Consider the following 21903-nt stretch of genomic DNA (forward strand, 5'->3'; position numbering starts at 1 on the left):
AACAACCAGCGGTTTTTGTTCGTGTGCTCTGTATTTGGGCCCATTAGCTACAACTGGTTATTTCCAAGACTTTAGGCCCAAAGTAAAGAATCTGCTCTTGTCCCTCTCTCTCCCTTCCTCTCTCTCTTTGCTTTTTCTCCGAGCTAATCTCTTAGGTACTGCATGCCAAAAGTAGGTGCGGCCAGAGCCAAAGCTAGGTAGGGCTAACACATTTCTCTATCTGCCACCCTCATTTTATTTTATCTCCCATTTCTTCTTCCTCCCCATCCAGCAGGCTGCTAGGAAAAGGAAAGATTCTTCTGCCAGAGATCTGAACTGATCTTTTTCAAAGGACTTTTTGAATAAGGCTGTGAGGTTGTCTATCCCTGTCATATTACCTGAGATTCTTTAAGTGGAAACATTGAGCATCAGAGACCTTTTTTTAAAAAAACTGTGCATATTGCATAGACAAAAGGTTTCCCAACTGATTAGTTTTTCTTATGTTCATTCTGGGTTTTTATTAGAGGTGGAAACTCTAGTTATCCTGTTTTTTTGGGGGGGGGGGATCAAGGAGTTGAGGTTAAAAAAAGGTAATCTTTCCAAGCTCCTTTTTTTTAAAACAATACAAGAATGAGAGGATAGCTAGCAGTTCTGCTGTCTGAGGTCTCATTTGGATCACATTATTGAAAAGAAAAGTTTAAGTACTTTGGCACTGGGGTAGAAAAAATGATGTAAACCACAAACATCACTCTTGGTGATTTCTTTCCACCATTGCAATTTGGATGACAGAACACCATGCCAGTAAATTGGTCTTTGCTTACTTTCTTGCTTGCTGCTGCATTCTAAACCTGGGAAATGCTAACATACACTTGCCTACCTCCTGGTGTCTAAAATGAAAAAAAGAAATCTCTCAGGCAAAGGAAAGGTTCATAAATTTCTTCAGTTAGAGAAAGAGGACATTAATATGGCATGAAGCGATGCAACAGGCAGGGAGGGAAAAGAGCAATTTCAGTCCTGTTTGATTCATTGGTATGGATGGGTAGCTCTTTATTTTATATCCTCAGTGTTACTGGTTTCACAACTGTTTCAAAGAACTGCACAAGGAAGCTGTCATGAGAATCATTATGACCAAAAAGTAGTATACAAATATATATATTTTTTAAAAAAATTTTGGAGCTTTGTAAGATACTCAGGTTTGTGGGTGTTCCTAAAAGTGAAATAATACTGTCCCATAAGTTTTCACATGTCATGATCATCACTTTCTGGCAGCTCTGTGTCAGGAAATATAATGCAAGGGTGGGGGATTTTTTGTTTGTTTTAATCATACTGCAAGACGATTCAAAAGGCTAGTGACTATTATACATGAAAATTTGCTGCACTTCAAGAATTTGCTCTTTTTTTTATCAGATAGGTGAACTAGAAGAAGTGGGAGTGGAAAACTTTTTTTTGGAGGAGCACCCAATGGGCCTTGTTATTCCCTGGCAAAATCATGTTAACATGTTAATATCTTCCCTGAACATGCAAACAGCATGGGAGGGGTGGAAAAATCCAGTGTGATAACAGTGTCTTGCAACATGATTTGTATTGCTTATTATTGTGTGCATGTATGTTGTGTGTGCGCACACCTTCAGCTTGTAGACTGATGGCAACCCCATAAATTTCATAGGGACTTCTTAGGCAAGGAAGACTCAGGTGGTTTTGCCTTCCTATGAAATATAGCCTACAGCACCTGGTATTCATTGTACTAACCAGGGATGACTCTGCTTAACTTCCAAGTTCAGGCAGGATCTAGGGTACTTGTAATTTGCCATACTTGTAATCCACCTTGATTCTACAAGGAAAAGGCGGAATATAAATAAATCATATTATTATTATTATTATTATTATTATTTAGGTCCCCTTTGCTAATCATTACTCAAGGGAAAAGCAAGATTGGGAGCCCTGATTTAGGCATCAGTCATTACATTCAGCACGGTCTTTCATCACACATGCAGAAGAGATATTACTTTTATGTCTCTCAGACCTGAAATTCTTTGGCATGGGAAGCAAACTATCAGTAACCAAAGGAATGTTTTGAATGTTCCAATGTGTGAGCTCATTATTAGAGATAATCAAATTTATTATGAAAATAGAGAAGCTCCTGATGACTTTCTTCTTAAGCAAGTGTATGCTTAAATTATCACTAAAATGTTTCATGATTTGTGCTTGAATATGTTGAAATTTGAATTGTCATAGTAGCAACATGAAAACATCTGAGCTTATTTGACTTGTTTTATATAATGAGATTGCTTTTAGTTTTTATAGAAGGTATTTTTATAGGGGAATTCTGCATTGCCTTCTTTTGCCAGGGATGTGGAAGGTGACCTCAAACAAAGTTTCTAAACTACTTTTCCTAGGCGTGTTTGTTCTTCAAAGTCTTTAAATATTTAACAATAGTACTTCCCAGGACAGACTTCTTGGAACTCAATATTGCTGTAACACTTTACAGGTTTTCCCTCTGGGTTCTTCTGATACTTGAAGCTTGCTTTCTTTTCTCCTTTCTGAACAGTAAGCTCCAGTCTCTGCAGCGGTAATATGTCTGGCATGTGTTGCATGAACTCCATGCCTAATGTACACACCCTCTATGTTGAATGCAGCCAAATTTGCTCATAATCATCTTGTATGTTTCTCAGTCAGTAACTTTTCCACTTTTCCAGAAGATCCTTGATACTATGAAATTTCCTGAACAGTATCCTTTTGATATCAAGCAGACGATTTCAAATATAATTTGTATTGTAACTAATGGTATTATAGTAAATTTTGAAGTGCAGACACTCATTACAACAGGAAACATATCCAGGGGTAGCAGTGTTGGCCGTATAGCCAACCCACAACACCCCCCCCCCCCAACAAAGCAGTGATACCTTTATGGGGCCAACCAAAATGCACAAAATAGATGTCACAAGCTTTCAAAGTTGCACCACCTTCCACATCAGGCAAAGGTGTTAAAAATCATACAGGGGAGGGGGGGTTAATGATGTTAGTCACAATGGTTTTTGCTGCGTTTTGTCAAGATATTGTTGGTGTTATTCCCTCTGTACTCAGAAGAACTAACAACATCTTGACAGAATGCAGACCTGGGACTAACATTGTCATTTTTTCCTCCTGTATTATTTTTAACATTTTTGCCTGATGAAGAAGCCAGTGGGGCTTCGAAAGCTTGCGACATGTATTTTGTTGCATTTTGTTTGGTCCTATAAAGGTATCACGATTTTGTGGATTTTGGATGTTGATATACTTATTACAGCAGTTCCCATAATCAGACCCTCAAGGAGAATTGAGTAATGCACCCAGCTGTATTGATTTGTAATAACAAATCAGTTGAAATAATTTTCATCTTCACCAAGGGCAGGTCTTTTATATAATTACTGTTGAAAAACAAAAAGTTCCAAACACTTTTGCATAACTGCAAGGTTAGTTCAGAAGGTTAGTATACTGTAGCTGGGAGAATTCATCTTCCTCCCCTCCTGACGTCTTACCAGGGATATTGCAGTTAAGCTCCCAGAGAACAGGGAATCCTGCGAGGAATGTCATATAATGTCATCATCCAGGCTAATCAAAAAGTGCTGTTTTTTACATCCTGCAAGTCCTGGCTCTATTATGCCAGTTATTTTAACATGGTTACATGAATCTTTCTGCTTTTTCAATAAATGATAGAAAGGAAATGATATTTAAAGAGATATTTTGGAGAGTCGCTGAATTTCTTGATCAAGCATGCCACGTTGAAAGTACACATTGTCCTTCTGACTTTCTTGCAGAACCTTCTCAGATTTGCATGCCAAGATGCAAAAGGTCTTTCCGCATGGAAATGTCTCTCCAATTTGCTATTTTTATCTTCCTTGCATGAGTATACATTCCAAATGCATCAGAATTTGTCTGTTTAAGGCCTTTTAAAGAAACACAATAACAAGAGATGCAAAATTATATATAAACTAACTGTGTGTGTGTGCGTGCATGTGTGCATGCCCTCACACACCACTCTGTATCATTATAATAATAATTAATAATAATTTGTTTTATTTATATACCGCTATTCCAAAGATCATAGCGGTGAACAGCAAGTAAGCTAATTAGCAAGTAAGCTAATTTGCCCCCAACAGTCTGGGTACTCATTTTAGCGACCTTGGAAGGATGCAAGCCTGAGTCGAGCTTGGGCCCTTTTGCTGGTCTTGAACTCGCAAACCTTGTGGTCTTGAGTGAATGGCTGCAGTGACAGTCATTTTCTCATATATAATAACTGTGCATCAACTGTTTAATGTAAGCCAGATTTCTCAGCTCATCTCCTTTCCAGCAGATTAATTTTTCTCCTATAAAATGTACTACAGCTACATAATTTATGGCTGATTTAAGTGAAATCCAGGCATTTTCTAAATCAATGGCCACATAAGCTTTTGGCTTCTGTGGACCTAGTAAGGTCTAGATTTATTTTGTCAGATATATTAAACAGTAGCTTTGGATCATAACATCCCATGTATGAATAGAATAATGTTCCATTTATGGACTGGGGATTTTCCTTCTCTCCTTTGCCGTTCAAAGCCCATCTGTCCCAAGGACCCTGCCACCTCTATGATTTGGCCTTTCAGCTCTCCAGTTCTGTGCCCGTTCCCTAACATAATGGTATGCTGCACAAAGTACCAGGAACAGCCAAATAGATGAAAACTGCTTTTACAAGAGCACCTTAGAACCTGAATCAGTGTGTCTACCATACTTGACCAAATGAGGAATCTCCTCCTCCTTGCTTGGACTTTCCTGCTGTTCTACACTAACGTCACTCTGAAAAACTAATGTAATCAAATTTTCATTGATTCATGAATGTAATTAATTTTATAGAAGTGCTAAAACACAGAACCAGAAGGAAGGGAGTATATAAAATTTTATTACTAGTGACAGTGATTTTGAGAGAGACTATGAGGAGAAAGAATTGAGTTTTAAAAGTAAAACACTATATGATAACCAAGTATTTAGAAATTAAACCATAAAATCCTGTCATCCCAGGGAGTATCCTGCAAACGTAGGAAAGATTGGATCTTGCGCTTTCCATATTGAAGAGAATGCTCCAAATTCAGATCTGCCTTTCCTCTGTAAGAAGGATCTCTGGCTCTTTCCTTTACAGTCTCAGTGCTGTGGCTTCAGAGGATGGGGAAGATGGCATGGAGAGAGTTATCATGGAGGATTTGTATTCCCCAGTATCCAAACCCTCCCAGTCTTGGATAACAGTTCTAGCACAAGAGAAAGGTTAAACTAACCCTGACAATGCGAGGAAAATAGTTTTAAGAAAAATTTACACTTGAGAGAGGAGAGAGAAGAAAAGGAAGGATAATACAGTGGTATGGTTATGTCTGGCTTTCAGGCCTTGGAGCACTAATATAGGATTGTGTTACTCATGCCATACCCTCCAACATTTCACAGATGAAAACCAGGATGCATGTGGACAAGCAGCATATCAGAGTACGAACAAGATGGCAAACATTGTTAATGACAAAGAACACACAGGCCCTGTACAAATGGGCCATTAAGCACATACTGAGTATGTGCTAGGGTTGCCCGGGAGCGTCCCTTTCAGATGCTCCCTAATCCTAGGATGTACTCAGTACGTCAAAATGGTGGCGTCCTGTCTACATGGCTGTTACGTCCTGGCACCGCTGCAGGGCGCCTGTGATGCCCTTTCAGCAGCGCCAAAAGGAGCTCCAAAACGGAGCTCCTTTTCACGCCGTGTATCACTGGCATGGCCTTTACACAGCCACGCCACTGTTGGGGTGTCCTTGGAGCATGAAGCCACTGTTGGGGTGTCCTTGAAGCATGTCTCCCCACTGCTGTTGGGGTGTTCTTGGAGCATGAAGCCCCAAGGACACCCCTTTCCAGGTGGTGGGGAAGCGGCATTTTGCTGCTTCCCTGAGGCCTGGAAAAGCAGCGGATCGGGGCCTTCAGGGCTGCCGCTGTGGCAGCTCAGGCCCTGATCCGTCAGGGAAAGGGGTGGGTGCAGGCCGCCCCAAAGGGGCGGTCTGTATCCCGCCATAAATTAAGGTGAAGTAGTTTGCTTTTGTTTGAGTCTACTAGGAAGGGCAAGGTTCCACTCTCCTCCTCTCTTGTCCCCCCCTGCTGAGTTAATTGAGTGCAAACTATTTTTGTACTTTAGCTCAGGTCCAAAACACACTGCAGAAATAATTTAGTTTGAGACTGCTTTAACTGCCCTGACTCAATGCTAAGGAATTCTGGGAACTGAAGTTTTGTGAGACATTTATCCTTTTCCATCAGAAAGCTCTGGTGGCACAATAAACTGCAAGTCCCAGGATTTCATAGCACTAAGCCAAGGCAGTTAAATTGGTCTCAAACTGGATTATTTCTGCAGTGTGTTTTGAACCTCAGTTTGTAGTAACGGAAGTAAACTGAGGACAAAGAGAGAAAGGAGGAGGAGGAGGAAAGAGAGCAAGGGAAACATTTTAAAAGCAGCCGAAAAAGTGGGGAGAGGATTAATTGGGACTGTCCCTGCCAAATCAAGATTGCTGGAGGATTGAGTATCCTAGGAAGACAGTGATTAAGTTCTACAGTCTGAAATTTTAACATCTGTGTTAATGTTTTAAGTGGACCTAACTTTAAAAAATGTCTAACCATTTGCAGTTGTTCTATTGTTAAATCTGAAACAAACCAAATATGTAAGATTTCTGCTTTTATGTTTCAGCTACTTTTCTAAGCTCACAGTGTCTTTCCAGCCTCCTTTAAGCAGAGAGCAAACATGCCTACTTTCTGGGTGTCAGAGGTACTTTTACTCACTCTTCATTCTTCCAAAACTACTGTTTGACTATATAATGGACATGTTTGGATTATGAAAACTTGGCTTGATAAACTAAGAACTGAATAAGTTTCATATGCTTTTTCCGTCCCTTTGTGTGAGCAAGCAAGCAAAGAAACTACATTTATAGTTATGTGCAAGATGGAAATCATGGTTAGTGGCTGCCAAAGAAGCAGAATAGGAAGCCACTGTTAAACTGCAGCTTAAACCATAGGTTTCAGTTTAAACATATTGTGGGGCTTCTCTACTTGAGCAAAGAGAGAGGTGAAGGAGGAGTGAATAGACTATATGCAGGTTTTAAGAATCTTGCATCCAGTTTATTAAGCTGAGATTTAATTGTCCAACCACAGCTGAAGTGTTTTGTGCTTTTTTCTTTTGAATTATCCATTCAGTCCTTTAAATTTAAGACTTGTATTTCTGAATCCTTGAATTAGATTTAAAAAGAGAGAAAGGAATACTCTCAAATGCTCAACAAATCATTTTAAGGAAAATGTGTGTGTGTGTGTGTGTGCGTGCATATATACATAGATACATATAGACACATACACACCTATTTTGAAGTTCCCAAAGATTTAAAAATTTAAATCACTGAATGTTTTTCTTCACTTTGTAAGTCTATGATTATTCTTAAATATCTGTTCGCTCCTTTACGTATTGCTTTCTTCTTCAGTTTTGTTTGTTCTATGTTTGAAAAATTAGCTTTATCAGCTTGTTTTTCTTTTAAACTTCCAATTCTTCTTACAGATTTTTTGTTCATCTAGTATAAGCACTGAAGTTTAACCAAAGGAATCAAAGCACTTACCGTGCTCCTTAAGTAAAACTATTATAAAGCTGTCCTTGCGGGGGTTTCCTGCCTACTTGTTTCTGAAAGCCTACACAGAAGGACATTGTTCCACTAATAGACTGAACTGATAAGCAGTAGTGATACAAGATGTTTCACTGCTTGAGACAGGATGACATTTACCATTAGTGTCCTACTCACTGCTGCTTGTCACCTACACACTCTCTCTCTCTCTGAGGATGCCCCACAAGGCTCTATATTGGGACTCCCCAAGCCATTTTTGCAGCCTGCTCAGTTCTTCAGTTCTGTCCTACTTTTGGGAGGAGGAATCCTCAGACCAGGATATCAAGTGAGTGTCTGCTTTGGGAAGCCCGCCTTATCTCTTGGTCTTCCTTATCTCTTAGAGATTCTGAGCAAGTGACTGCTGTAGCATTTGCAGGAACACAGCATTCAGAATTCAGTTTCCTGGGAATTTTTTAGTTGTTATTTTAATAAAGCTAGCCCCTTACACCTCTTTGACATGTCACCATTGATACCATTTAATCTGCCATGTTTGTTGCGTGTTATGGAATCCTGAGATTTGTTGTATGGAAAGGTATTACAGCTCTTTAGTAGCAGAGAGTTCTTAATACTTCATAAAACTACAAAACCCAAGATTCCATAGGACAGAACCATGGCAGTTAAAGTGCAATCTAAGTTGTATAATTGCAGAATATGAAAGAGACATAAGACTACACATTGTATATTCTTTCAAGTGCAATGGCAATGCACTTTCTCAAAGGCTACAGGGATGACTGACTGAGATTCTGGCATTTGTTTCATTGCTCTTTACATATGGCTTGTTACTAGCAAAAAGCAAGTACAGTTGTGTAAATACCTTTTTGCATAGTAATTTGTTTTATTTAAACCAAAGCTCACTTAGGTTTACATATAGTTTGAAATAGATGGCATTGTATAATCTACTTTCTGGTGTACTTTAAAAAATATAGGTAGATGGGGATAATTAAGGGAATATTTGGGGAAAGTGCCATCTTTAAAGGTGGTCTACTTTTTTAAAAAAATTAATAAAATAGAAAGTGTAAAATGAGAACGAATACCACTGTCCAAAGATCCTTACATAATCCTTAATAATTATCCTAAAATAATCAGAATTAGGAAATATTCTGTGAATAGTTAAGGCCCTCTTTCTAAAAACCTCAATTTCTAACCTCTTTTCTAAAAATCCCAAGGGACCTAATTTCTTTTGAAACCATAGGAAGATTCAGTTTAAGTCAATGGGATTCATTACCAAATGTTGTTATTTCTTATCTTCTGCTACCCTGTCTGGGCATCAGCAAGTCTGGATTTTTTTTATTTATAATGTAGTAGTTACATTATGTCACAATCTGTAATCTAACCTTTCTGTCTGAATTCTTTCTAGATGGTCTAACATAATTTTGGGGTGTGTGTGTGTGTAAATGGCAGTGGGATGACAAGATTTGTTTGGATTATAGTTGTATTATTGGATTCAAAATCTGTTATTTAATGATAGGCAGAAAGCTTGTGCAGAATTTTATCCAATGTAACAAATTCCTTCAATCTACATGCAGAAGAGCCAGTAATTCTTTTTTGTTGCATGCATAGTGCTTCAGGTTAATTCACAGATAAACATTGCAAAGCACTATATAACCTTAATCAGCCCTGACTGTGGTTGAGTCATCCTGTTCTGTTAGAAATACAGCATAGATTTTTTGTGGCTATTGCATAAGTCTGCTTTCTCCAACTTGATGCTGGCCGGATAGTTTGGACTGCACTTCCCATCATTGCTAGACAACTGCACCACTGGAAAGTAAAAGTTTGGATAAGAATGGTATACATAGTTACATTTTATTTCTAGGTAGTTGAATGAATATTTTGTTTGTTAGTATGCCTGTAGTGACACTGTGATAACAAAACAACATTGTTTCTGGACACCCCCCCCCCCACTGTCCCCCTTTTCTAGGCCAGGTGATACAGTGTACCCAGAAGGACATACTGGAGAACCAAGAACTCTGCAGGATTACAGTATAGGAAACAAATGGAAGGTATCTGGTAGGCCTTCACATACAGGGCAGATCCCAGTTGCATCTCAGGGGACCCGTGGTAGATCGGGGACATTGCCTAGTGATTACAGATATTTGCAGAACAATGTGAATGAAAAAAGCAAAGACTGCAGTGTGCTGCCACTTGCCATTTCTGAGTTACATATATCAGATAGGAACTACTTATCCCCCACACAAGGCAAAAGAGAGGAAAGTCTTCAGAGAGATCCAGCAGTGCTGAATATAAAACATGAGCTTGTGCATCAGAGGCCTTCTCCTCCCAAACAAGTTAGTAACTCCAAGCGACAGGACAATTTTTCAGCATCACTTGCCACTTCCTCAGAGTCTTCACTGACAGTCCCCAACAGGTCTCTTCAGTCCCTCTCTCCTCCTGCTGCCAATGTGGTTGCAGTTAACTCACCATCTGCTCAGACTTCTGGGAAGATTTCTGGAAAATTAACCAGCACCAAACTGCCAGATCTTCCACAACCAGCATCCGTAGAGAATGTTTGCCAGCACTTAGAAGAAAAAGCACATCTCAGATCTGAACCTGCGCTCGCTTCAACATATCGCTACCATCTAAAACCTGGAATGGAGACATCAAGATCCCCTTCGCCACAGTTTGCTCCCCAGAAGCTGACAGACAAACCTCCCGTGGCTGTTCAGGATGAGAATCCCACTAGGTAATCTGGCATTTTATAAACTATTAACAATTTGTCTTAATGTTTAAGTTAAATACATCTTGAGACAAGTATGCCTAGTATTTAGCATTCCAGAGTTGATTAAACTATGCTACTATTTATTTATTTAACATATATTTAACATATGTGCCTGCTTTCTGGTGATTATACATAACTGTAATTTAAACCACTGATAAACATAATTTGAGAGCAGTAATGGTAATATAATGGAAAGAGGCAGCTGTTATTCAGAAAGCCAAAATACTGGATAAAACCTTATATATTATTACTTTTAGTTTACTCCTCTGCAACATTACTCTTTACTTTTTAAAACTATGTAGACAGTTGTTTAATGAAGTCAGTGGTGTGGTTGTTTAGAAAACTCTTAACTGTCCAACTTGCCCATGTCAAAAAGTATATAACATTGCTTGGGAAATGTGCAGAAATTACCAAGCAAACCCATCATGGGGATTCAAGTGCCTTTCCTATAAGAAAAGATAACAGTGTTATCTTTTTAAAAAAGGAAAGGGGGGGGGTAATGCAGAAAGCTTTACATATTCATGAATGATATGAGGAGATTTGATTACAGGAAATATCCAGCACCTTTAATAATGATACACTTGATCTTAGCCAAAAGGCCGAGAAGCGATCACCTTTAATAATGATAGAGTTTGGAGGTTTTCAGGGAGCATCTTATTTGAGATTGACTTTAGGCAAAAAAAAATTAGTTCAGAAATATGAAATACGTTGGGTGCTTGCACGCTGCATTTATATGCATATTGAAACATAATTCAAATATCTGAGCCTTCTATAGTTTGGAACTATAAAGGATCACAGCTATAAAGAATCACAGTTATGGCAGCTATGTCAGGGATGATGGGAGTTGTAGCTCTTCACCTCCGGCTCTAACTCACCACCTTGTTATGCAGCAGAGCTGACCAGCTTTGGTCAGTGGTTAATGCTTTTCTTCAAAGCAGCAGAGTTTCAGAGAATAGGCTGAAGACCCTGACAAACTCTCCAAGCCTTCTCACTCTTCTTCCTCAGATGTCTCCAAACTTCTCCAGGATTCTGCTGGCTCTTGTATCTTCACTCAAGACACCAGACAACTCAGTAGTCTTATATAAAAGATCTACTTTATTCTACTATATACAAATACTATATGCCCTATAAATCACAATCTCTACAATCTCCAATACTCCACAATATCTCCAAACTACTCCAACTACCCAACAAAAAACATTGGCAAACATTGCAGTTATTATAGCCATTGTTAATCACCACCCACTAGTCAGTTTCCACCCAGTGGGTGTGTACATTCATTTTGATTGGTTCACATAGTTCAACCCACACTTAAGACCAACCCAAGTATTTCATCATTTTACCTTGTACACTTAATGAATCTCAGGTGTTTCCAATTGTACATTCCATAATTCTGTCCTTGACTTTCAAGACTTCTAAATTACATTAGCTTTTTCACCTGTGTAGCTTCTTAATTGCTCTTGCTTAGTCATTGTGACTTTCACATACATATTTTATTTCTATTACTGTATGTCCCATGTTGCATTTTCCTTAACAGTCTTCTCCTCCTTCTTCCCTTAGTAGCTATCCTCTTACACCTAAATGCAGCCTTGTGTATGTGCATAGCTAGCTTATCATCTAATTCAAAATGCACACACATATCAAGTTTTCCCCCCACTGCATCCAGTATATTATAGTTTTCATGATGAAGAGGTGGTGTGTATGTTGCTTTTTAAGTGAAGTTGAACCATCTTCTTTGGTCCAAGGGCCATATCCAGGTTATGCTGGGTAGCGATTCATAAACATAAATACAATTTTCAATGTTTTCATCCTAAATGTACAAAGCAAAGCTCAGCCTTTATATATACTTGAAAGCAAGCTCCAGCACAGCAGCCTTCAGGTATACCATCTCCATTCAATGCATGTTTACATAGAAGCAAGCCCAAAAATATGATACAAGGGAACAAAATAAAATAAACCTTTTAAAATACAAGCTTCTGATTTCTATACCTTCTCCTTGTGTAACTACTCTAATAACATGCACTTTAAATACTGTACATAATTGTATTAGTCTGGAATATCAGTATGCAAAGGGATCTTGCAGCACTTTTTACACTAACTGTGCAAGAGAAGTTGTAGCATGATCTTTCATATATTTGGTATACCAAGTCTATGGAAGCTTATGCTACAACTTCTTTCATGTAGTCATAAAGGTGTTATAAGATCCCTGTACATGTTATACATTACAGTGCACCCTTTCTTTACACGGGGGATCCGTTATGGACCCCACGTAAAAGAAAAAACGCATAAGCTCAAGCCCCATTAGAAGTAATGGGGCTCGTACCATGGTCGCGCACCCCCATTACTTCTTCCAGAGCATGTGAGGCTTTTTTCTGGCATAGCTTACAGCATATGCTGGAAGCCGCGTATGACACGCCCGCATATGCCGCGGGTGCACTGTATTACTGGCCAAGGATAACAGCTAAAAGTCAAGGGATAAAAGTAACACAGCTTGATCACAAGTCCATCCCATGAATCACTACCATGCTGAGCCATCAATGGACAAGCCTTCATGAGCTTTCTGGTCCTAAATATTTACACTGATAACATGGTACAATATATAGGCTGCACCAATGCAGCTAACAATGTTCTACATATGCCAAATGTAATATGTCCATGTGTAATCTTGTTTGCATTTGAAAATCCATCTGTAAATAGTTGCTATATTGTATCAGTTGTGTCATAATCCATGGTAATAAACCTGGTTTAAATTGCCAGAAGCACTGAGTGCTTATAAAATATTAAAATCTTACTATGCACATTAACTTGGTAGATATGTTTAATGGATTAAAGTGGACAATAGAATTGTACTTTCTGTTTCTTTCCTTATTAGATATAAAATTGTAGAAATAGATTTTCATTAATTAACATGCAGGTTTTTTTATTTTAAAAACACTGTTTTTATCCAATATAGTGTTTCATTTTAACAATTGTCTCTTTTCTCAAGAATTGAACGAGTGATGGATAACAACACAACAGTAAAAATGGTTCCTATCAAGATTGTACATTCTGAGAGCCATGCCGAGAAGGAAAGCAGACAGAATCTTGTGAGTGCCATAGAGCCTCCTGCTTTACCAAGTGGCTTGGAGAAAGACCAGATCAAAACACTTAGCACTTCTGAACAGTCCTACTCACGCTTCTGCGCTTACACAAGGCAAGGTGTAGAGGCAGAGCCTGAGAACAAAACCAGACTGCCTTACTTGCAACCTGCTGAAGCACTTGGGGTCACCACAAAGGACACTGATGTTTCTGGCCACACAGTTAGCTATGTCAGAGCCAAAGAAAAGACAATTGAAGATTGGAAGTCAGAAGAATTAGCCAGAGAAATAGTGGGCAAGGATAAATCACTTGCCGATATCTTAGATCCAAATATGAAAATAAAAACCACAATGGACCTGATGGTGGGAATCTTTCCAAAAGATGAACATCTCTTGGAAGAAGCTCAGCAACGCAAGAAGCTTCTTTTAAAGGCTTCACCCAAAATGTCAGAGGACAAGTGAGTGGTTTGTATTCTTGTTCTTTTTTAGCTGAAATAATGTTTTCCATTGTTTTGTCCAAAGTGCACCTAAAAGGGGTGGAAAGGAGAGGAAGATGGGCAAATGAAAGTTCCACTGCTTGCATAATCCTAGTTTAACAAGGTGGGACAGCCATGGAAGGAAACATTCCTTGAAGGGAAGAAGCCAGATGGCAGCTGGTTCCAACAAAGACAATGGAATGTCATTGTAATGTACAGATTACACGACTGATGGCTAATTTTCTAATGGAGGCAACAAAAATCTGGCACAAATTAATTAATGGTTAGAGTTTAGTGTTAGATGATTTTAAGGATGATAAAATTTTTATAAATTTTTAAATTTTTAAAGTATTCATGTAAACTATTTTAGTTTAATTTGTATTGTATTGTTTGTTGTATATTGTCTATTGAGATGCCTAATAACGGTTGATGGGATGGGACAATGGAATGTTACTTCCTGCCTGATATCTTTGTCACCTGCTGGCAGGCATAATGAATGCAGTTTAACCAGATGTTGTCTGGTATAAAATAGATGCAGAAAAGTAAACAAAACCAGTAGTAGATCAAATAATGTCATTAGCAAAAATGTGATCTGCCAAAGTTTAGTCATACTATACCACAGCCAAGATATAGAGCTCTTTTCATCCTTGCTGAAAGATCTACATGAGTATTCATTTCTCATATGGACATTTTTTTTCATGTGTACACATATCCTGTGAGAATCAATCCAAACACCCATCCATTCAGGTAGATATATTGTGGGTAGGAATTGGGTTCTCAGCCTTTGTTGAAATGTTAATATGGCCACTCAGGGTCTTAATCCTGAAGCAATTCAGTTAGGCTATCCTGGACCCTGCTTCAAGAACTTCAGTTCTTGGACAAAACTACAACTGGCTTTAATGCTTAGAACAAACTTTGTCTACAGAATCAATACCATATACTCAACATTAGCAGTAGTAATCTTTTAATCTAAACAACCTTAAGGTTAAAAAAAACCTTAATAAGTACAGATTGATTTATTTGGGTTCAGTTTTCTAATCAGAATGCACCAGCAAGTTTGTAAACAAGCTCAGAGGTAGTCAGACTAAAGGGAAATTAACATAACCAGTGTTTGTGTATGTGTGTCCAGTTGAAGGTAAATATTTGTATGGTTGAAGACAGTGTTTCTGTGACAGTGAGCCAATTATTGAAAAGCTTGGTGGCATAACTACCTGATAAACTAGAGAGCTCCAAGTAGGGTTATGGAAGAATCCTACTGAAACCAAGGAGAGCCACTAATACTAGTTAGATGTCAAAATACAGGGCTGGATGGGACCAGTGGTCTGACTCAGTACAAGGCAGCTTCCAAGTTTCTTCTACAGCGCGCCTGCGCCATACGCGGGCGCGCCATACGCTGCTTGAGCATATGCTCTCAAGCCGCAGGGCGGAAGGGGCGGCACGTCCCATTCAATTGAATGGGCGTGCGCGCCCGTTGCGCCCCGCACGCTGCCGCGGCCGCCGTACACAAGCCCCATTGGAAACAATGGGGCTTGAGCATAGGTGGAATTCACCTTACGCGGCGGGATCCGGAACGGATCCCCGCGTAAGGCAAGGACGCACTGTACCAAGCAAACAAGCATATGATCAGATTGTAAATGAGCCAATGGTGCAATCTCTTTAATGTTAAATAAGCAGTACTATTTATGTTTTTATTATATATCCTCTCATTCCATTTTTTTTAAATGTCAGCAAAGTAACTGTTATAGAATTTAAGAGAAGATTGTATTTAGTAGCAGGATCTTTCCACTGTGGATAATGAAACACAAACAGCTGCGTTTTTCACTAAAAGGTGTGCTTATGGGATTATAGAGTCAAGGATAATGAAACCCTCAAAGAGCTTTAAATGTTGTCTGCCTTCCACTATTCATATAATCAAGGATGGGGCATGGAAATGTAAGTACTGACAGAGAACATCAATTAGGAGGCAAAATAGAAATCAGCACTTTCAGGCAATAATTTTGGCAAATTCCTGTCTCTAAATTACTTGTCTCAAAGTTAGGTTCTAAGGGTGCTAAAATGGTACCCTTACGTTAGGGAGACCATTAGACCTGCAGTGCTGCCATGTGTGAGGATCTTTCTCTTAATGCAACAGTTTACTTGTGGCATTCAGTACTGCAGTGCAAGTGCTATACAATTGGCTTTCTGTATCCATAATTTTTTTTATCCACTGATTCAACCATCTATGGCTTGAATTTTTTTTTAAAAAAATTATATATTGCAAATAGCAATACTTGATTTTATTTTAAGGAACCCTGGTGGCACAGTGGTTAAATTCCAGTACTGCAGCCACAAGGTTGTGAGTTCGATCCCAGAGCTCCAAGGTTGACGCAGTCTGTCGTAGGTCAGTAAAATGAGTTCCCAGCTTATTGGGGGAAATTGGCTTACAGATTGGAAACCTCTTAGTGAGTGGTGAGTTCACTGATAAGTGGTATAGAAATGTAAATGCTATTGCTATTTATCATTTTAGATATCATTTTACCATGCCATTGTATTTAATAGAACTTGAGCATCCACAGATTTTGGTATCCCCGGGAGGTCCTGGCACCAAATCCCACTGGATACCACGGACCCACTGTATTCTCTTCAGTATGCAGAAAGCTAGAAAATGGATTAAAAGTTGGTGGTGTTTTTTCTTTGCATAGGAAAGAAGAACCGACTCTGCCTTTGGCCATCCCCTTAACAACCAACTCCACCTACTATAGCACATCTGCCCCAAAAGCAGAACTCTTGAATAAAATGAAGGACATGCAGCAGCAACAGCAAAAAGAGGAGGATTCTGAGGATGAGCTAGACCATGATTTGTCTGAGAAGAAGGTGAGCTAGCTTTTCTTTGTGTATATTACCTGCTGTTGGGACCAATGAGCCCTGTTGAAGTGTTTTCAAACTAAACATAGTAAAAGCACAAGGTTGCAAAGCAGACTACTGTCATTCTCTGTGTCACCATTTCTGTTGCTCTCTTCACATGGTATCTGTCTGATTTTTCAAGGATCCAAATCTGGATTTCAGACTGTGGACAGAGGAAACCCTTCTCTTAAGAAATTTACCCTCTCCCACATAAAGGTCAGCAGAAGTAGTAACAGTAGTAGGAGGTAAAACTTCCCTTCCTTGCCTTTTGGTCTCATTGGCATAACACCACAGGCTCAGCATACACAAAACAGAAGAGGAAAGCTTATTTTCGGCTATACAAGGAGGCAAGCCACAGAAATGCTGGCTGTAAAGAAGAGGGAATGTCCTTTCTTCTTACCAGAAGAAGCAACTGTTTTAATGGATGACACTCCTATCATAACCTAGAACAAGGTTAGGCAGACTTCAGACTTGCATGATCCTTTTTTTACTAGAGCCTTGGAATCCCCCAATCAGAACCTGGTGCAAAAGACACACATTTAGATCTGAAGAGTTCAAATCCCAGGAATTTATTTGGAATACTAGGACAAAGTGTGGCGAACCAGTGTGGTGTTGTGGTTTGAGTGTTGGACTAGGACTCTGGAAAACCAGGGTTTGAGTCCCTGCTAAGCCATGGAAACCAATTGAGTGGCCTTGGGCAAGTCACACACTCTCAGCCTCAGAGAAAGACAATAGCAAACAGCTTCTAAAGAAATCTTGCCAAGAAACCCCCATGATAGATTCACCTTGCGTAACCAGAACAAAATAGTCTTCCATACAAGAATAATTTCTTGATTACTCAAATCCTTCTTCATTTCATCGGTATAACTTGGAGGGTGAGGGAGAATTGTTGCTTTTATTCTTACATAATAGGGAACTAAAAAGTCGTGCCAGTCCACTGCAAATCATCCAGAGATCACCTTGGCCTAGGATAAGAAATCATGCAAATAGTAGCTATCATGTAAATAGGCTATCAAGATTCCTGTATGTACTGGGAAACAAGCAGAACTCAGTAAGGAGCTATATAGCGAATCAAACATAGCAAATGCCTTCCATTTAGAAGGCCTGTTTTCTCTAGCTGAAAGGATTAGGTTGAGTAGGACCATGTGAAAGACCCTTGCCCAAGACCCAGGAAAAGTCACTGCCAGAGTAGAAAATAGTATGGCTGAATGATAAACGTATGATTTTGTAACTTATTTGGGCATATGAACTAAATGAGAAATTGAAGTGAGTTCAAAAATTGTTATTGTTCTGGAATGAATGACTTGTATAAATTAAATAATTTTGTAGACTGATGCAACTAAATAACCACATGTTTGTGTGTATGGCCTCATCTGTCAACTTATGGCACAACCCATGAACCTCAAAGGGTTTTCTTATGCAACATGTATTCAGAGGTGGTTTTGCCAGTTCCTTCCTCTTTGCAGAACATAAATCATTTATAATGATGGTCAGGGGGTTGCATTGGATGCTAGAGAAACAAGACTGTGATTTGTGCCAGTTACCCCAAATCAAACATTACCCATATTTAACTTTTTTAAAAAAAGGAACCACATTTTCCAGATTGATCAGTCAGTGAAAATGCTTACCACATTAATCTTTTGGACACCTACTGTATATACTCATTTATAAGTCGAACTTGTGTATATAAGTCAAGGGCAGTTTTGGGGGCCAGAATCATGGATTTTGATATGACCAATGGATAAGTCGAGGATCAAACACTGGAGCATGCTACAAAAGATCTTAAGGGGGAAACAAAGCACCACTTCCCTTCCTATAGCTCCCTCTCTGGACCTCTCTCAAGAGTCACAGTCTTGGCATGGGAAAGGGGAAACAAACCTCGGTTCACACACACACACACTCTTTCCCTTACCAAAAGCATCTCCAAGACTCAACGGCTTGGAAAAGGGAGGACAGACCCCACCCTCTTGCTGCTCTTCACCCCCCAGGACTCCCAAGGCTCATGGCTTGCAAAAGGGAGGACAGACCCCCCCCCTCTCTGCCTTTCATCCCAGGACTCCCAAGGCTCATGGCTTGCAAAAGGGAGGACAGACCCCCCTCTCTCTCTGCCTTTCATCCCAGGACTCCCAAGGCTCATGGCTTGCAAAAGGGAGGACAAACACGACTCTCTCTCTGCCTTTCATCCCAGGACTCCCAAGGCTCATGGCTTGCAAAAGGGAGGACAGATCCCCCTCTCTCTCTTTCTGCCTTTCTTCCCAGGACTCCCATGGCTCATGACTTGCAAAAGGGAGGACATACTCCACTCTCTCTCTCTGTTCTTCGCCCTCAGGACTCCCAAGGCTCATGGCTTGCAAAAGGGAGGACAGATCCCACTCTCTCTCTGCTCTTCTCTCCAAGGACTCCCAAGGCTCATAGCTTGCAAAACGGGGTACAAGCCTGGGCATACTCTGTCTGTGTTTGTGTGCCTTGCCTCAGCAGCTGCCTGTTAGCTCTGGCTGCGCAGGAAGGCTGAGGGATAACAGACACACACACAGGGAGAGAGAGAGAGAGGAGAATGCGCCAGGGAGTCAAACGGGGAGTTGTTACAAGGCTACAGAGGAAGGTGGGCACGTCTTCTTTGAGGAAATTTATAAGCATTAACTTATTGCCCCGTATATAAATCTACCTATGATTTTGGAGTCCATTTTGGGGCATACATTTCTCGATTTATAGTCGAGTATATACGGTAATAACTCCCAATCCCAATGAATCTGAGTGGAATAAATTAAAAGAGAAACCTCCAAGCATAATTATGCAGTCTGAATTTCTTATTGAGTGTATTAGCAAATTGTGTAACATACAGTCACTGATGTTGCATCAGATAGATGGTCATATTGCCAAAGGAGAGTCTTAAGTTTTCTTTTATATTATTATTTTTGTTTTGTCACAACATACTTATTGTTTTGAACTTGTTACTGTAATAAATAGATTGGTTGTAGGATCTGCCTTCCATGGATAAAAAGGTTCTGCACACAAAAGGTGCTGCCACTCATTTTTCAGGGATTCCTCCCATGCCACCCCCATACCGCTCAACTCATTGCATTTAGTAAGGATGTGCTGACTCTGTGCAGCACTTCTCAGAGGTTGGAAAAGCTACATTTTTAGGATTACATTTCCCATTTCCCAGGGTTTCCCTGCTAGCATGGCCTGTGGATGCTGGCTGAATGATTCTGGAAAATGTAGAACAAAAGTACATTTCCCAGGTCTAGTATTTTCAGGGAGCTGAAGAGCTTTGAGGAAAGAAGTAGAGAAGTCTACTTCTACTAGCCCATGATTAAATCTGTACATAGCTAAATCTGTACCCAATACAATATTTCCAAGTATTATAAATAATTCTACAACTAAGAGTAAATGTCCTTTTGTGGACCAGTCAGAAGACCTCATTCCCACTTTCTCTTCTTTCCCTGAATTGACTGCTGCCATGTCAAGAACTGGTTGTGCCTAAAAATTGAATTTGCTTTGTCTCTCCCCCCCCCCTTTTTTTTTTTTTCTCCTTTCTCAGCAAGAACTTATAGATAGCATAAGTCGAAAGCTGCAGGTGCTGCGAGAAGCTCGGGAGACACTCCTGGAAGACATTCAGGCTAACAATCTACTTGGAGATGAAGTGGAGGCCCTTGTAAAAGAGGTCTGCAAACCCAATGAGTTTGACAAGTTCCGGATGTTTATTGGGGATCTAGACAAAGTGGTCAACCTTTTGCTGTCCCTCTCTGGTCGGCTAGCCCGGGTAGAAAATGCATTAAACAACCTGGATGAAAATGCCTCTCAAGAAGAGCGGGTAAGATGGTGTACTATGTTACTGCTCTGTTTCAAGAAAGAGGGTGTCTGATTTTTGCTCACTTGATTGTAAATAAATTTCCTCAATGATATAGCTCATTCTGAGGCTTTAGAAATATGAGAGTCTCTCAAATATAAAATTACACTGAGACAATAACAATAAGAGGTTGAACTTGACAGGAAAGATGTGGAGAGTCTAAGATCTTGAATGGCATGCAGAACAGCAAATGTCAGAATATTTTCATTCACCATCATAACTTTTAAAATGTTCCATCAGCATAGGGAATATCTTGCAGTTCTGGAAGCTACTGTGCAGTCTATGTAATACGCACTTAATACTTCTGTAGCACTGCTTCCTTTTTTTAAACAACAAAATCAGAATTTTATCTTATGACTTATGGAACTGAAATGTATGTCTCATTTCTAGACTAGATTCGTTTTTGGTCTCCACTTTACTTTCTGTTATTTCTGTTTTGATCTTGTGGTCTTCCTTTTTCAGTTGTTTTTCCTTATAATTATTCTCTATTATTTTTCTATTCCTGTCTTTCCTTGTTTTTTTCTTGCAATTGATAAATGCCATCTTAATTAACTGATGTTTTAAACCCATAAGTGCTGCTAGTGGTTGCACTCAGATCCATGATCTTTGCAGGAGTGAATGTCCATGTGCAGCAGAGATTTTTAAAAATGGTACTTGCAGCAAAAGCCTAATTTCTCTAAACTGGGGAGATGATAAGTTCTGCTCCCCCTCCCAGACATTGGGCATGAGCAAGTGAAAGATAAAAAATTGGAAGTGTTGTTTAATTGGGCGATAGATTTAAGCTAATGCAAGTTGAAATCAACAGAAGTTACAAATTCGATACACAGTTGGCCCTTATGCACGGATTTAATACACGGATTCAAGCATCCACTGTTTGAAAATGTTCAAAAAAAGTATAAATTTCAAATATCAAACCTTGATATTCCATTTTTTATAAGGGACATCATTTTGCTATGTCATTATATTTAATGGGACTTGAGCATACACAGATTTTGTTATACACAGGGGTTCCTGGAACCAAACCCCAGCATATATATAACAAGGGTCCATCGTAAGTCTTTTCATGTGATAGTATCTATAATATTGCAAATACTCATATCTGAAGTTTCAGAAGAAAACCTTTTCTCCATTTGTAAATGTCTTTGTTCTCAGTGGTTTTCATTTGAATTAAACATATTTTATCATAACTGGGATCTGGGTACAGGTTAATTGCTAGTGTACTATGAGCGATTGAATGTTTTTACTTTCC

The 21903-nt window shown here is 39.4% G+C and overlaps 1 protein-coding gene across 5 annotated transcripts in view; it reads left to right on the forward strand.

Moving 5' to 3' along the window:
• The window catches only part of SHROOM2 (shroom family member 2), a 159167-nt gene that overhangs the window by 133585 nt on the left and 3679 nt on the right, over window positions 1-21903 (forward strand). For 2 of the 5 annotated variants that reach the window (XM_089511592.1, XM_089511590.1), the window contains 5 exons: window positions 6698-6775; window positions 9571-10332; window positions 13355-13903; window positions 16603-16774; window positions 20346-20618. In XM_089511592.1, the coding sequence (XP_089367718.1) occupies window positions 6698-6775; window positions 9571-10332; window positions 13355-13903; window positions 16603-16774; window positions 20346-20618 (1834 nt within the window). Of the gene's footprint in view, window positions 1-2532; window positions 2549-4791; window positions 4805-6697; window positions 6776-9570; window positions 10333-13354; window positions 13904-16602; window positions 16775-20345; window positions 20619-21903 lie in introns of those variants that run through there. The other 3 variants (XM_089511589.1, XM_089511591.1, XM_089511593.1) reach the window with 3 other exon arrangements.

Source organism: Sceloporus occidentalis, unplaced genomic scaffold (genome assembly GCF_023333645.1).
Source record: "Sceloporus occidentalis isolate IW3139 unplaced genomic scaffold, rSceOcc1.0.p SCAF_2, whole genome shotgun sequence".
Taxonomy (NCBI): Eukaryota; Metazoa; Chordata; class Lepidosauria; order Squamata; family Phrynosomatidae; genus Sceloporus; species Sceloporus occidentalis.